Below are 17,045 nucleotides of genomic sequence, written 5' to 3' on the forward strand. Positions count from 1 at the left end.
TCCTTGTGTACCATAGTATGATCATACATTGCGGCCTAAAGCTCACGAAACATTGTGCGCAGACATGCATGGAGACGTGCAGTCGGCCGCTGCGAACCCGTGCAGTCGCTGCATTGAGGCTCCATTCTGGTATGCTCCATTTGGTTATACAGGTACCCTACTATAAGAACATATTTCAAATAATTTTTCCTGAGAGATTGCTTACCTTTCACGCAAGAAACAGGTTCGGGGGACTCGATCGCGGCTACCGTGCGCAGTAGGCGTTCACTATTCGGTGAAGAGACAGCGTCTGGAAACCATTCTGTGCTTCCTGCTTGCCGAAGATTATTTTTGCAGTAAAACAATTCCGTCGTTTCGAGAGTGCTTACAGAAAAGTCCAGGAGGGCTCCTGTGGTATTTTTATCGAGTGCCGACAGCCAAACCTACGAGGAGCGTGCCCCGTTAGCCCCCGGACTGCGCTAGCGCGGAGCTTCCGACAGAGTGCGACTCCTTAAGTCCTCGGCGCCAATATTTCAAGGTGTCGTGATGAATACAGGCCGCAGATGTCCTGCAGTAATAGCAACAACATTCGAAAGAGCTTTACGATCAGACAACGCCCGTAGACTCGAGCCGTAGCTTGTATACCTCCCTCCCCTCCATCCGTTCTACATTCCTGCAGCCTATAACAGGCGCTGGTAAACAGCCGCTTGGCTGTGTGACGTAACATCGGCCGTGATAGTTGCTGCCCACTCCCTTTACGACGCCATTGTCGAAGCCCTACGCACGACCCTTCGTAAGGGCGGTGATCACCTATGCGGCGAGCGAGCGCTAAAATCCCGCTATCCCTCGGTGAGCTTCCTCGTGGAGAAACAGCTCTTCTAGATTCAAATTTCTAAGGCAAAAGATACCGTGAGTGAGAAATGAGCGGTCGAAGCCGATACGGTTGGCGCCACCTTCAGCATGAAAGTGGAGGCACAAAGTGAAAAGCAAGGATGCTTTATTTTAAACAATAAACGCAAAAGGTAGAACATCATTGTTGAAGCAAGGCAATCCACAGGAAGAAAGAAAGAGAAAGGTCATCTGATCGCTCGACCGAATCGCTCAGCAGACGTCGGCAGGAGGCTTCTGCCCCGCAAGAACCTTGCCGTGAGGGGCCAAGATGGGCCAGGCCTTGAAGCGGTCAGACGAAAGGTACTCCTTCAGTCCCGGCAGGGCAGCCACGCGCTGACAGTATTCCTCAAGGGCAGGGAAGCCTTTGCGGAAGGTGCTTGGGCCCATGGCCTTGATGAACTGCGAGAAAAACAGTGACAATGCCTGCTTGACACTACCGCACACTAAAAACAAGAACTGTACGTGTACGATCATTACATTCAGCCTGTACTAATCTACGGAGCGGAAACTTGAAGGATAACGATGAACCTCAAGAAAATGTCAAGAACCCCGTCATGGAAGAAATGCTGGGCGTAACCGACGGGGAGACAACGGTGTAGATTAAAGGGAGCCTGAAACGATTTTGACGATCTTGTACAAACGTACTGAGTCGTTAGGGTAGGTCCTTCTGATCATTAATTGACGTGCTCCACATAAAACGTGCAATTTAATATAATGTGATCAAAATATACATAATTACCGATCACAGCACGACACTCGGCTGAGTTTTAAGCCACCCCTGACCAGGTAACGTGACTTCACGCAATAATGAAACTAGAGCGAGTTATACCATTGGCTGCCCAGGGCGTCTCATCAATAATTTTAGAAACATTTTGGCGAAGAAATGATGATCCAATTAATTGGAACGTTAGTTCGTTTCTATAAAAGGGAAAATAACAGAAAGGGAATACACAAGGACAATTTGTCACTACACTCATGACTTCCGGCGCAGCAAGTGAAGTCTGCTGGTGTTACAACGTGCTCATTTTGTTGATGAGACCTCGGCGGTAATTCAGTGTTTGTCTCGATGTTTCTTTTCAGGAACACTACGGTTGGTCCGTGTTACGTTATGGGCTGCACACGTAGCGACTGGCAATATGTCAAGCAGCGACACTGTGTCTTTCTGCAAGGCAGCAGATGAGCGGAGTGGCTGCAGGGCAGTGGACTGTCGGTATCCAATCGGCGCCAGGATTTGCGCGTTTGCGGCTGTCACGTTTCAAGAGATGAGCGGAAGCGCGAACGTGAACGGTCGGCACGATGCAGCCACCTGGTGGCGCACAAAGCTCAACGCACAGACCTAATATAGCAGTAGCGAAGTGTATTTCTACTTTCGTGCTGGTGTAAATTTTTGGCAGGAGCATAATTGTGAACACTTTTCTCTAAATGTTTAGAATGATTGACACTTGATTAGAGCAATGATCGCTCTTTGACAGGTTAAGCAATGCGTCGCCATGTGGCTAGACCACGTAGACCGATGAAGCAGCTCACGTACGTCTACGCTAAAGCTCCTTTCTTACAGTAGTAGTAGTAGTATGGAGAGTTTACGCCTCCACCCATCCGTCAAAACGCTCAGGTCACCTGTGGTTACCGGAATAGCGGAAGCGCTCGGCGATACTACGGAATGCTCGCAACGCACGCTGCTTCGATAGCTCTCGAATGGGATCGACTGCCAGGCGGCTGACGGAGAGGTGCGAGAGGCTAAGCGCGCTGGCTCCAAGACAACCGGAAGTGCACGACACGGCGTCGCATCACGACGCAGAACCAGTGAAGTGGGAGCTTAGCCCCGATCACACGGCGAACGAGTTGAAAAAATGCATGGCTATAGAGGACGGTAAATTGTAATCGTCCGTAGCTCTCTTAATATTGTACTAGACGCTTCACACAGATTGTGGTGCGAATGATTTACTGTAGCTGTACTCTACGCGTCTACTAAATTTGTCCGAACTGATTCAGGCTAAGCAGCAAGCCGACATTCTCCTGGCTAAGAGCAAGAAACGGAATTGAGCAGGCCGTATAAGGGCAGACGGGTGGTGGTCGGCGGGAGTTCCACTATGGTTGCTAAAAGAAGGGAAATGCAGTTTAGGACGACACGGAGGGAATTATATGGTGTGATGAAATGAGGAAATACACAGGCATACAATGAGGACATCCAGCGCAAGAAAGCGGCAGTGGGTATCGCTGCATGGAGGAGAAGTTAGACTACTTCAGCTATCCATAGTGATTTAAGGGTGACTTGTCAGCTTCTATAGCGAAATCGATTATACAGACTCTCGTGCCACGTTCGTGTCGTCGTGCTGTCTGGGAATCGACGGCCCACGCTTAGCCAGCGCGTGGAAGATCTTAGCAGAGGCGCAGTGAGCTTGGCTGCGAAAGCACCCCGCACCGCTCACTTGGCTGGGCAGGGAACACAGGGCAGCCCTCTGGCTTCCGCTGCAGGCACGAGGTTTACGCGCGCACATAGCTTTGCTGCTGAGGAGTGGTGTATATATTACGTCGTGGTGCGCATAGTAAACGTCAATATAACTATATATGATGATTTTACTAGGCGTCGAACGCCGACGGTTTTCCGATAGGCTTATCTTGCGAACCATCCAAGTGTGACGGTGGTAGCTAGCACGGCTTTCCTTACCGAGCTAGCATTGCGACACGCCTGGGGCGTTGCAGGGAGATTTTCCTGCTTCGTAGCAGTAGTTGCTTCGCTTGTGTCGTGCCATGTCGCATCGGGGTATTAGAACACCGTGCTATGAGCTCGAGCGCCATGCTATACCTCGCTATCACTTTTAACATATTTTTTTCGTTGCAGGAAACTACACAAAATATTGTGAAAAGACTTGTATTCCAGAACTCTATGCTTGAATGCTGTAAATGCGGCTTCTTTCTAGGTATCGTGTACGGCCAAACTGGTTGGAGAACACCGTCGTGCAGAGATCACAGCACTGAATAATTGAAGGTTGAACATTGTGCGTGTAGACGTCCGGTACATGGTGAAGTCGTCACAACGCCGACAACCGCCAGCCCGTTATGTGCGGAAGTTGCCTACGATATTGTTAACTTGCGGTCTTTGCGACAGATAGGACACCCATTCTATACAATCCGAATGACCGCTCTTCAGTTGGCCTTCCAAGGCCGTAGAGATAGGTGTAAATGGGTGCTGACAGAATGGCTTAGCTTTGTTTCTGTCCAGCAGTGTTGAAACTATGTGCAGTCATTAACGTAGGACGACCACTTGTCTTGTTACGGTAAAGCGCCAAACATACATAATGTACAAAATTGAACGTTTCCCAGAGAGACGTCGTTTGCTGCGTTTTTTTAATACTTACGTAGTCGAGATAAGCAAGAGATGTCTGCAGCATTGGTGGAAAGAAAACAGGCAAGAAATTGATACGATTGGACACGTCAAAGGCGAATATTAGCGGTACAAGGTAGCCTAAAGTTTTGAGGAAGAGAAAAAGATTGAGATGTATACAAAAACGCTAGAATGAAAAGGATGAATAGCTTACATCATCACCTCAAACAGACTAGGTGGCTATTTGTCATTACCCCGTTTCAAAGGGGATGCCAATAAATCAGCATAATCGTGGAGATGATAAAATGCGACTAAGGTCACGCAAATTTCGTTGGCGGCGCCTGATTTGTGCTGTTAGCCTTCGCTCTTTTTTGCTGTTAGCCAATCCAACCATTTCTTGCTGAAGGAAAGCAGCATTATTCAAGTGGATCTGTTACTAAGCGGCCTGTTGCTGAAGTTCATTCGTGAATGGTGCTACATAGTTACGTCGTACTGCGTTCACTTCGTGGACATTACGGCAGCAAACTCGCTATCATGAAATAAATTGTATCAATTTAACCTTCCAACACTGCTGCAAGAGGCATCGACTACTCGGAGAACGTGCGAGTAATTGAACGCTCAAGTTAAAAAAAGGGCCGCAAGAGAAATGAGAGTGCTACGTTGACTGCGACCATCGCTTTCGTTTCTAGATAAAACACGCAGTGCAGGTTGCTTGCCATAGTGCAGGTTCGCATAGATGAACGACCACTTTCGACGTAGGTGATCCCTAAGCTCTCTGCTTTACACGGGCGTTCCCAGAGAAGGCGATCAATGCGTTAAAGTGATTCTTAAGCTCATATGGAAGAAGCGTATAGCTAGTTGGGCGAGTCGCTACAATTGCATCTTCACGTGCAGCGGGAAGAAATCACACTGGACACTAAAACAAGGACGCTCGTGTCGCCGTACAGCGCTCATGTCGTGCCATCCTTATTTGAGCACCGTCGGTGTTCGCGCTTTAGGAAGTTCTCCGTCTTTCTTCTCCCATTATATCTTTCCCAACGTATGGTGAAGCGGATTGTTCTTTTTTGGTTGACCACCGTATACTTTTCCCCGTCAGTGATCACTGATTGACTGGGAAGCATCTCAATAAAACAAAATTGTCAGATGTGTTTCCTTTCGGTGTAACCTTCATTCAAACATCGGTGCTGATCTTGCAGCCACGTACCTGGAGAGCCTCGTAGAGGAGGAAGTCCACGTATGTGACACTCTTCCCTGCGCCGAATGGCCCGTGCTTGGCCAGGTAGGTGTCGACCTGGCGCAGCTTGTCCGCGATGTCGACCAGGAACTGGACCCGCTTCTCTTCAGTGTAGTCGGGACTGTAGCAGAAGCGTGCTGCAGCCCACACGATGTCGGAGGCCTGCGATCCGCACGAGGACAATGTGGAGGACAAAAATAAAAAATAAATCAGGATAACGTTTTCCTTTTTGCACTCGTAAAAGTGCTGAAATAAATCTAAAATGAACTATTGACGAAAGCTGTACGCGAACCCAATACATTATTGCATCATTTTAATATTTTGGTCCACTGAAGGACAAAGGCCTTCGGGTGGTCTCGAGCTAATTCTGTGGCGTTTAGGTTGTGAGACGACAGGCTAGCTGGTAATCCACATGCAGAGCGCGCGAGTAGAGAAGGACGGAAAAGCAGGACGAAGTTGAATGGTTGATTCTGTCATACCTGGTAAGAGAAGGTAAGAGATGCGCGCCAAAAAGCAGTAGCAATTTAAGTGGTGGGATCAGATCAAGAAAGGTGTCACCATTAGATAGAACTTTTTAAACTCCACGATCTGCACAGGAAGGAGGGAAAGTTACACAATCTGTCCAATTGCAGTTCTTGCTCTTAAACTGAAGATTACATTGAATGATTTGACATGAAAAATAGAGTATGGCGGGTCACGCAATGCATAAAACTAACATCAGGAGGGAATGGTGTATCATATCAGGGATATCCTCGACCTATATGGGTTATGGTATACGAGTAGTTGAAGATGCATGTTACACAGCGCAGTATGGACCAAGGACAAGTCAAGACAGGACCAGGTGACACGTGGCAGCTATGCTACATACATTACAATGAATCGCCAACATGCCCAAATCTATTATCTGCTGTAGTTGTTAAGGATGCCCATTTTCTCACTTCGTCCCTACTAAAAGATTGCGATACTCCCTAATGTGAAACTTGACCGCAGCCCTATACGTGCATTTATTTCGCGATATATTGGCTGGCACCGACCATCCGTCTTGTGCGGCACGTCGTAAACTGAGTGAAGTGTGGCGCGTCTGTCGCTAATCGCGAGTGGCAGCGTGTGGGTGACGCGTGGGCGAAGTTATGAGCAGCCGCCACAGATACGCCTCCGCTCAAGAAGCGCTTTGTTTTCATGCATGGTATCGGTGGCGTTATCGGTGAACCGACGACTCACGCTACTGCGGCGCCATCACGTGGCCATCGTCGCCGCAGTATGCTTTACTTCTCACTCTTTCGCCATAGTCTTCTCTTCCGCTTCCAGTCTCATGATTTTGCTGCATCCTCCTTGCGCTCTCCTCATTATCGCCGCCTTTCCGCACCCGCTGGGCTCCGCTTTCCTTTTCCCCCTTCGCTGTGCTCGTTCGCTCAGTTACCCCGAGGACGCTAACGTAGGAACGGAAGTTTAGATACGTCCGTTTGTTGTCCTACGCACATTTCCAGCTTCATGTTTCTTAATGTAAAAGTTGCAGTTTGTTCCATCGTTATTTGCGTGGTCGTTATATAGCTCACTTGGTCACCTACAGATTGCTTAGAGCTGACAGTATGCATCGATTGCGTACTCTTTATTAAAGGCAATGTACCCTGCGTCACAAATGTGTGCTCGATGTATGCGCTCGAGCCCACTTCTAATTGTGTGGGAATTACTGCACCATGTACTGTACACAATTTCGCACATTGGCAAGCTATGCTGTCGTCATTGCGAATACCGCACCCACTCTTTCTTTTTTTTTTAGACAATGCGGACAATTGAGTGAACGTTGGGGAAAGCAATCCGCACGTGGCCAATTGGATGTCAAATGTGTGAAAATATTCTAATCAAAAATAAAATACTATGCGAATATATTTTTCAGGGGAGTCTTTAAAGGGCCCCTCACCAGGCCTCATAGCAAATTTCAGTTATACGCTGGAAGTTGTTAGGTGTCCTGTAGTGAGCGTTCTGCCGCTAAATTTTTCAAGTCGGCTCATTAATACCCGAGATCGAAATGTTTCAGTGCCGCGAACCCATCATTTCAGCAGGCGGGCCCCACTGCATAGCGAGACTCCCTCTCCCCTCGCCCCGTCTAGCCTTCGCAAGCGAAATTCCTTCGCTGCGTTCTGCACTGCGAGACCCCGAGGGTCGCGTGACACATACGTCACGGGCCTCGCCTTCATTATTTTTCTCCTCGCTTTCTTTTTTGCCTGCGCTACGCAACCCCGCTGACCTACGCGCGCGAGCTGTTGTCTCATTCGTGCAGCGCACGATTTTTCGCGCTGTGCACAAGGACACATGACTAGTGGCATAACCGACTATCCTGTCCCACCGGCGATGAGGTGTTTGGATCGCACAAATGATCCACCACTGTCGTAGCCTGTCATTGAGTACACCGTTCCTGTTTACACAAGCTCCATCGACATTCGGAATCTCAATGTGCGACGTATGAGGCTAAGAAAATTTCTATTTAAATACTGTTTGACCAAGAATGCGTTTCTCGGTGGTTTATGCCCTGCCACACATCACCTGGTGCTCGAGCATTTCAACCCTGCGCATTGTTTCTTCGTCCTTCGGTGCTAGGCCGTGCTTGCGTCCCAGGTAGCGCAAGATGGCCTGGCTATGAGTCATCCGCACGTCACCATCAATGATGTACGGCAGGTTAGGGAAGTCCAGGTCCAGCTTGTACTTCACCGCTAACCACTCGTCCATGCTGGGTTCCGGGCCGTCGCCGAAGCCATACCTGTATTACGGTTGGAAAATGCTTAGGCTGGTTTCCCTTATATTGTTTACATGAATCTTTCTTTGACTCCTACAACTATCGACGCGTTCTTGCACGCATCCGTTCCCCGCGTCCCGAAACTAGATCAATCTCACAACATCCGTAGTTATTAAATGCAACGCGCTTTTTTCCTTCTTCAGAGCCCCTTGTACTAGTCGCGAAACATTTAAAGCAGCGATAAACTAGTGCAATGCAAGCATACGCAATTTAACACGATGTCCTGGTCAGCGCAGTGTTGAGTTTTGTGTTGAAAATTGCGAGCAGCATCTTTATTGTCAATGCAAACCCGTCTATACGTGGGGACACAAAGGTCCACTTGCAAAAGAATGATTATGCTTCCAAAAAATAACACGCACGCACGCACGTACGCACGCACGCACGCACGCACGCACGCACGCACGCACGCACGCACGCACGCACGCACGCACGCACGCACGCACGCACGCACGCACAGGGAGAGAGACTAGAAAACAGGACTGCTAGTCTTCTAGTCTGCGTGTGTGTTACTTCGCGCGACAAACTAAGAATATGTTACCGCACCAACTCGCCAAACGTTCTATCCTTTTGAAATAATTATGACGGAAGCGAACGCATGAGTTCTGGCTCTGAGAGCACCTTGGCGCTGAGTGGCGCTGGCTTAACGCTTCCAGGGCTAGATCTAGTAAAACAAATACCCAAGATAGTGGACGAATTCATAGCCGTAGCTGTAGCACAAGTGGTAGTGCAACCCACATTGTAATGCGAAGGTTGCGAGTTCGGCTACCACCAGCAGCAAGCTATCTTTCCGTTCACTTTTTTATTTTATACACTCCAATTTAAACCAAAGTTAATTTCTTTACAAGGAGTCACTCGGGTTTCCTTTGTAGCTTTGAGCTACGTTTGGGAGCACGACACCGCTCTTATGAAAAATGCGGTATTGCACAGGAAGAAAGCGTTGCGGGCAGAGAAGTAAAACGCTGCTGTGCTCGTAAATGTTCACAATAAGAAGTACGCCAGGTTTGTAGCAAATTAAAGAGGCGCTCTAATGACAGTGCCATATCGTACTTGAAACTACAGCGCGAAATTGTGCAATACGAAAGGAAATACGGGACAGACACAGCGCCGACTTGCAATGTCGTACTAAGGAAAAATGCATTGGCGAGATTGCATAGTTCGATTCGACTGAATGCAGTAAGTCGGAATACCAGTAAACTGCGTAAACACTCAAGACGCACGCAGCGAATCTGCGCCGAACTGGAACACCGCAAGGCTTCACATATTTCGGTGATGTATAGCCGAGTCTCATTAATTATCGGACAGAATACAAATATGGGCAAAACGGTTGGAAAACGTAATGTGGCTGCTTCCGACTTCATCTCAATTTGTATTGTCTCTTACATGCGACAAAATGGGAAGCTTGGGTACTGAAAAGTTCTACCTGAGCATCGTAGCTAAAGAACACTAAAAGAAAATGGAATGCATATCTAGCGCGCCTTTAGGCGTGCTAGAAATAGGGAAGCTGACAGACTGACAGACAAACTTTATTTGGTTCTAAGGGACTACGTTGTCGTAGTCGCGGGCCGCACCCGCACCGGGGGCGGAAGAGCGTTATCTTCAGTGCTGTCGCAGGCCCTTTGGACAGCCAGAAGCTGGACCTGAAGCAGTAATTTTGTTTTCGTCTGATACTTTCTTCGCTAACAGGGGATTTTGCTTAGAACGTATATCATTTGGCTTTGGTACCTGTGTTTATTTCTTTGTTCCCTTGCTCCATGTTACTGTGAAAATACAAAGCGCGTTGGAACCAATCCGACGTTGGCATCGTACTCGGTAGTCACAGAACATGTAAAGCCTCATCGAAACATAACACTTGGGTGATCCTACGTGCTATAATATTTAAAATTTTTTTTAGGTACAATATATCACGAAACCGGAATAGGCAAGACTCCTGAAGTGGGTCCCTCACCATCTAGACGCGATTTGCTACGAAGCTGCCCTTATTGTAAGGAGCACAATATGTATTCGGTATGACAAATATCCTTGTCTCGGGGGACAAGCATGCGCGAAAATCTCGTACCGGACATTCAAATAAGAATTCCTACGAGTCTTCCAGATTGGATCACTCACATGTTTCATTTCTGCAAAGGTCACGTTAATTAAAGAGAAAGGAATCACAGCGATAGTAACTATACATAATTCAACGTTCAGTTGTTAGCCGAGCAGTGATTATATCACTTATGCTCAATATCTGCCAGCGCGGTAATGAGTAAGTAGCTGGAAAGAAAATTCTGCAGTTGACCATATCTAAATTTTGGCTCTGGCGAATTGAAGCAGGTGGGATATCTTCGATTCAGTTACAGCTAACATCTGAACTTGTAACTCTATGAAATAGTCCTTCCCGTTCTGGACAGTGTTGGCTTGCGGGACAACTGGGCCACTTAAAATCTCGGACCAAGAGAGAGTTAAAGATAGAGATGATAATGATGTGTGGTGTTTTGTGGCGCAAGGGCCACGTTTGGCCAAAGAGCGCCATGAGAAGTGGATTATGACAATGTATTATGAAAGATGTGACTTGGCTGTAAAGTTGCCTAAAAATAGTCGCAGTGAAGGGCGTAAAATCTACGTGCTATAAAATTATGGCGATGATTACTGACGAATACTATGAACAATCGAATGCATTGGGAAAATGATGCAATGTACAAAATATGTGAGATGCTAAAATTTTCTAAGAGCACTACTGCCTCGCCAGAGCCCTTGAACCCAAGGGACGAGAGGCATGCGCTATGCGAAACAACTATCACAGCGCTATCATCTATAGAGAGGAGGCGCTACGAACGTATGGACTAATTACATGTAATACAACATCTTTCAGGAAACCTAGGACTGCGCTCGTATCAAAGAGCGGTTCTGCACCGAGTAACACAACAGGATGAAGGGGGATGTGCTGCCGGTATGCTAAGGGAAAATGTTTCTGTCCTATTCGGCTTCCCGACACTCCAGGAGGACGTGGAGGACGGTCAGCCTCTCCCCGCATCTACCACAGGTTGGAGGCTCATTTCCAGCGAGTAAAAAAGTATTGCGTGCCAAAAGTGTGTACCATTCTTAGACGACAGAATAGGACATCTGTCCGGCGTGATTTTGTTACAGGAGGCCAGAAACCTAATTGTGTCTTTATTACATGCAGCTTATTATTTGTTTCCAGGTCCCACAAGCGTTGCCAGTAGTTTCGCAGTTTCCTTCTTAAGAAAGGTTTCAGGTCTGTGACAGGGACTGCAGCGGTAGAATTTACAGTGCGTGATGCAATTGATGTGGCCATCTGGTCCGCCAGAACGTTACCTTGGATGCCCCTATGGCCAGGCACCCAGCATATAATCACATGCTGGTTAGATACATATGCTTTACATAAGACGGAATAGAGTTCAATTATTATAAGATTTTTGTGCTTACAGAAAGACATCAAAGACTTCACAACACTAAGGGAGTCCGTATATATAACTGATTTTTTGAGTTTTGATTTCCTTATATGCTTCACGGTCGACAATATTGCGTAGAACTTAGCCGTGAAGATACTAGTTTCCGGATGCAGTAAATCGGATTCCGAGTAGGATGGACCGACGGCTGCATATGCGTCATATGCGTCTGTGTAAAACTCTGTGCAGGAGTGTTTGTATTGCAGTTCCCGGAAATGCATCTGTATTTCCATCTCTGGAGCGTGTTTTGTAACCTGCATGAAAGATATATCGCATTTTATCATCTGCCACTCCCAGGGAGGCAGCAGCTTAGCTGCAGGCATTACGCGGAGCTCGAGGAGTGGGACTTGCATTTCATCACTAAGCTCCCTCACACGCAGCGAGAAAGGCTGTCTTACGGAGGGACGATTGCGAAAAAGTGTAGCATATGTCATGTCATTAACGGTATTAAAGCACGGATGTTGAGGATTTGAGTGGACTTTCAGAAAATATGCTTCGCTGATGTATGTTCTCTGCAGATGAAGTGACCACTCAGTCGATTCTACATATAAGCTTTGTATGGGACTCATTCTGAAAGCGCCAGTGGCCCGTCGGATTTCTAGATGGTGAACTGGGTCTAGCATCTTTAGTGCGCTCGGGGCGGCAGAGTGATAAATCACGACACCATAGTCTAGTCGCGATCGAATGAGGCTTTTATAGAGATTCATTAAACACTTCCTGTCACTACCCCATGTATTCTGGTATAGAAGTATCATTATGTTCATTGTTTTCAGACATTTTTCTTTAATATGTTTAATGTGGGGGACGAAAGTGAGTCTGTAGTCAAGTATAACACCTAGAAACTTGCGCTCTTTGTTTACAGGTATTTGTTGTCCGCCCAGTTCTAAGCAAGGATCTGGGATCATTCCTCTCTTTCTTGTAAAAAGGACACAAGAGCTTTTGTTAGGATTGATCTTAAATCCATTCCTGTCTGCCCACATTGACACTTTGTTCAGGCCATGCTGTACCTGTCTCTCGCATACAGCGAGGTTACAGGATTTGAAAGCTATTTGTATGTCGTCCACGTAAACAGAATAAAAGATTGCCGGTGGTAATGAAGCGCGAAGCGTGCTCATCTTCACGATGAAGAGTGTGCAGCTGAGCACGCCTCCTTGGGGTACACCCGTTTCTTGCTTAAAAGGACGCGAAAGTACATTACCGACTTTTACCCGGAAGGTACGACTGGACAGATAGCTTTCTATGAGGTTTAGCATATTCCTATGGATGCCCATTTCTGACAGGTCCCTTAAGATTCCGTAACGCCACGTTGTATCGTACGCCTTCTCCATATCGAGGAATATGGATAAGAAGAACTGTTTGTTTAGAAATGCGTCTCGGATATTTGCTTCTACACGCACAAGATGGTCAGTTGTGGAGCTCCCTTCTCGGAAGCCACACTGATAAGGATCAAGCATTTTTCTCTGTTCAAGGAAATGAATGAGTCGCCGATGAATCACTTTTTCAAATACCTTACAAAGGCAGCTTGTCAGGGCTATCGGGCGGCAACTTGCCACTGAGGAAGGATCTTTGCCTTGTTTCGAAACCTGGATCACAATGGCTTCCTTACATGCAACCGGGAGGTATCCTGCAGCCCAAATTGTGTTGAAAATTGTGACTAGTGTAACTTGGGAGTCATTATGTCAAGTCCCTACATATGACGTTCAATTTTTTGTATACGTAGAGCGACGCTGAAGTCATGAGTTGGCATTGTGCGCCTGTATCGCCTCTCGGCCCTTCTACGAATCGTTCGAAGTCGCTGAAGTTCCACGTCGAAAACCGTACGTTTTGTTGCGTATGTAAAGATGTACTTAGATACTTCCAGCACAATTGCAATGAGATCCTCAATGCTGCAGGCAAATCCTTGTTTGCGTGCATCTTCCACCTTTGTCTTATATGTTGATCACCTTACTTGTCGGAAAGTAGAAAAGGAAAAGCTTCCAAACCCCGTGATATTTAAGTAGGTGGGAATATGGTCGCTGCCATGAGTCTCGATGTCAGAGAACCATCGAACCTTTTGGCGAAGATGCGGTGACACCAAAGTCAGATCTAAGCGACTGCTATAAGTTGAGCCACAGAAGTACGTTGGACTGTCATCGTTGATAATGCCGAGTTCGCGGTCGGAAGCAAATTCCACAAGTTACCGGCCCCTTGAATCTATTCTGGAGCTTGCTTAAACCAAATGATGAGCATTAAAGTCTCCAGTTATAATGCAGGGTCCAGAAGTCACTGTCGGAATGTTTCGCTGTCGGTGGCCGTCGAACTGACTAGATGGGGAGATGTAGGCGAGGATAAGGGTAAAGGCCACTTTATTCTTTATAATGCGGATACACACGTATTGATTTCCATCATGAGGTTACAGCAAGTGAGAACAGTAGTTTTGTGCGGATGTAAAGAATTACTGCGCTGCATTCCCGCCACGTCGACGCCACAAAGGCTTCGTACCCAGAGACCCATAGAGCTTTTGACTAATTTGGTTCAGATATTACCACTATAAGAAATCGGTTGGTAAAAACGTATTGGCGGAAACATGAGATCCGTGATTTCAGTCTTCTGGCATTCCACTGAAAAATCGTCGCATTGCCTAGTTCATCACGGAGTGGAGGCAGTGGAAGAGCGATTGAGCTTACGCAAGATTTCCAAGCACTGGGGTATCCAACACTTGCACTGCACTTCGAGCTGTTGGCGTATTCGAGTTGCCCACAACTGTGCGAATCACATTTATCAAAGACTAGCACACTGTCACAATTCGGCGGTCATGCTCGGTCCGCCCACCTGGACGTGGGGTGGAGCATTGTGGTGCCATTCGTTGTGGTTTATCCATAGGGCTTATCCTTGGCAGTGGTGGCCATGCTTCATGCAAAACATTCTTTTCAGCTGCTCCATTATCAATACACGGTTTCGACACATTCTGCACTGGTGGTGGAGCGGATTCAACCGGAAGAGGCTTTGCGCGACTTGTATTCTGTGTGCGGAGAGCGAAATTATTTGATGAACATCTGCGACGAGAACGACGTCGCCCGAAGTCAGTAACTGCTTCTCGATGAGTCGAACGGTCCCTCACCATTTTCTTCAAGGCGGAGGGTTCCCTCTTAATAACTCTTGGGCATTTCTTTGACGAGGCTTATATAGTGGGGCCCCTGACAGTTTAGACACTTAAGTTTTAGCCTAGCAGTTGTCTGGGGAGTGTAGCGCTGCGAAACGGGGACATATCGTAGACTTTCCACAGACGGCGCTCCCATGGCCGAATTTCTGGCATTTTCTGCATACAAGTCGCTTGGGAACAGAAGGCCCGAAAAAATGTCAGAAATGACCTGCATTTACTGCGACGGAAGGCAGTCACCTTTAAAGGGCCCCTCACCAAGCCCCATATCACATTTTGATCATACTCTGAAAGTTGTTACGTGTCCTCTAGGGAGCGTTCTGCAGCAAAATTTTTCAAATCAGCTCATTAATAGCCGAGATAAACATATTTCAGTGTCGCGAAACTATGATTTGAGGAGGCGAGCTTCACCGCAAATAGAGACGCTCTCTCCTCGTGCACCATCTAGCCTTCGCAAGCGAAATTCCTTCCCCGCGTTCTCCCACACCAGACCTCAAGGATCCCGTGACGCATACGCGACGGGCCCCGCCTTAATTTTTTTTATCCACTTGCGGCGCAGCGCACTACCGCTGACGGCGTCGCGCGCGAGCTGTTGTGATTGTCTCGTTTCGCGAAGCACACGATTTCGCGCGCTGCGCACAAGAACACCTGACTAGCGGTATAAGTCTGTGCCATACGAAAACTGAGGCAGCCACAAGCGGATCACAGAGCATGATCCCACGCTGGAACGAGGTAGAAAATGAGTTTCTGTATCTGCGCGCGCGACAACATGACGTGGGAACAAGCAGAGGAAACGGAAGTACATCTCTCTTGTTGCGGTGCGAAGTAAAACAAAAACACGCAGACATTCAGTTTGTGTGTTTCAATATTTCTATAAGGTTTAATTCATCTATTCTAGCAACATAATATATAAATAACACATGTTAGATTCAACAATTCTCGAAGTCGCATGTCACCACGAGTGACGTAACAGAGCGAATAAGTGTACATAGACGCATTAGCACGTGTGCGTCGTCCTCCGGCTTGGAGCCCGGTGGCCGCGAGGAGAAGGAAGAATGACATTCGGTTTGAAATGTCCGATCTTTCTGCAGCGCGTAGCAATGTAATGCTTTGCAGACACAATGGCTGGCACGCATTGTATGTTCTGCGCTTGTCAGCTCTAAATGGCCAGACTTGGTGAGGGGCTCTTTAACAGGCCCCTCACCAGGTCTGGCCATTTCTGGACAGACCTAGTCTGGACAAGGAACGTTCACAGAATGCACGATAACTATCGCGTCTACAAAGTATTACGTCACTAAGCGCCGCGGAAACGTCTGAAATTTCAATCCGAACGCCGTTTTCTTATCTCCTCGTGGCCACCGCGCTCCAAGCCGGAGGACGACGTAGTCGTGCACTTGCGCCTACGTGCTGGTGTCCGCAGTGTGACGTGGATCGTCGTGACACGCGACTTCGATAATAATTGAAGACAACATCTGCTACCTGGCGAACTGTTGCTTGAATTGAATTGAAGTTTAGAGAAATAACAAAAAGCACAAAGGGAATGCCAGCGTATTTTTTGTTTTACTTCGCACCGAAGCAAGAGATGTACATCCGCTTCGTCTGCTTCTTCCCACAAACGTTTGGTCACGTGCGCAGGTACCGAAACAAGGACCATCTCAGCCCGCGGAAGTTTCCATCAAGGAGAAGACGAACCTGCTGCTAGCCTGTCTGAGTAGCTCTGCCTACATTTATCTTTATTTTCTGGTAATATTACTGATCAGAACGGTTCGAGACGCCTGTCGACTCGAAAAGGTACCTTCCGTATCGGAGACCGACGGGCGCTGCGCCACCCGTCGCTTCACAAGGTGCTAGAAGGAACCAAGCTGGCACCGATGAGCACCCCGCCATGACCTCCCAAGGGCTGACACCGGGTCAGAAACGCCAGCTGGTTTGTACATGCCAGCCTGAGTGCAAGCGACAAGACACTGGTGAATTTGAAGATGAGTCAACTATCATCGAGGACGACAACGTGCCGAACCCTTCAGACCTAGACATGGACAAGGGTGGTTTCCAAATTGTGCGCGATCGTAAAGACAGGGCTGGAGGGCATTCCAGTGTTAATCACTGCAGCATCCGAAAGAGATGATTTAAGGCAAGTAAACCCTATTGTCCTGTATTCTGAGCTTGAAACGATTCTCGGTGGAGCACCAGTGAAGAGCCTCTTCACAGCACAGGGAGAACTGCTCTTAGATGTA

General features: G+C 47.6%; 1 protein-coding gene across 1 annotated transcript in view; it reads right to left on the minus strand.

Annotated features, from left to right (window-relative positions):
• Positions 1-959: 959 nt before the first annotated feature.
• The window catches only part of LOC142584754 (glutathione S-transferase Mu 2-like), a 37,805-nt gene continuing 21,719 nt past the window's right edge, over positions 960-17,045 (minus strand). Inside the window, exons 2-4 of the mRNA XM_075694988.1 lie at positions 7,974-8,187; positions 5,400-5,591; positions 960-1,269 (exon numbers count right to left, since the gene is read on the minus strand). Coding sequence (XP_075551103.1) covers positions 1,081-1,269; positions 5,400-5,591; positions 7,974-8,187 — 595 coding nt within the window. The 3' untranslated portion in view covers positions 960-1,080. The remainder of the gene's footprint in view (positions 1,270-5,399; positions 5,592-7,973; positions 8,188-17,045) is intronic.

The sequence above is a fragment of the Dermacentor variabilis genome, chromosome 6 (genome assembly GCF_050947875.1).
Source record: "Dermacentor variabilis isolate Ectoservices chromosome 6, ASM5094787v1, whole genome shotgun sequence".
NCBI classification, from domain to species: Eukaryota; Metazoa; Arthropoda; class Arachnida; order Ixodida; family Ixodidae; genus Dermacentor; species Dermacentor variabilis.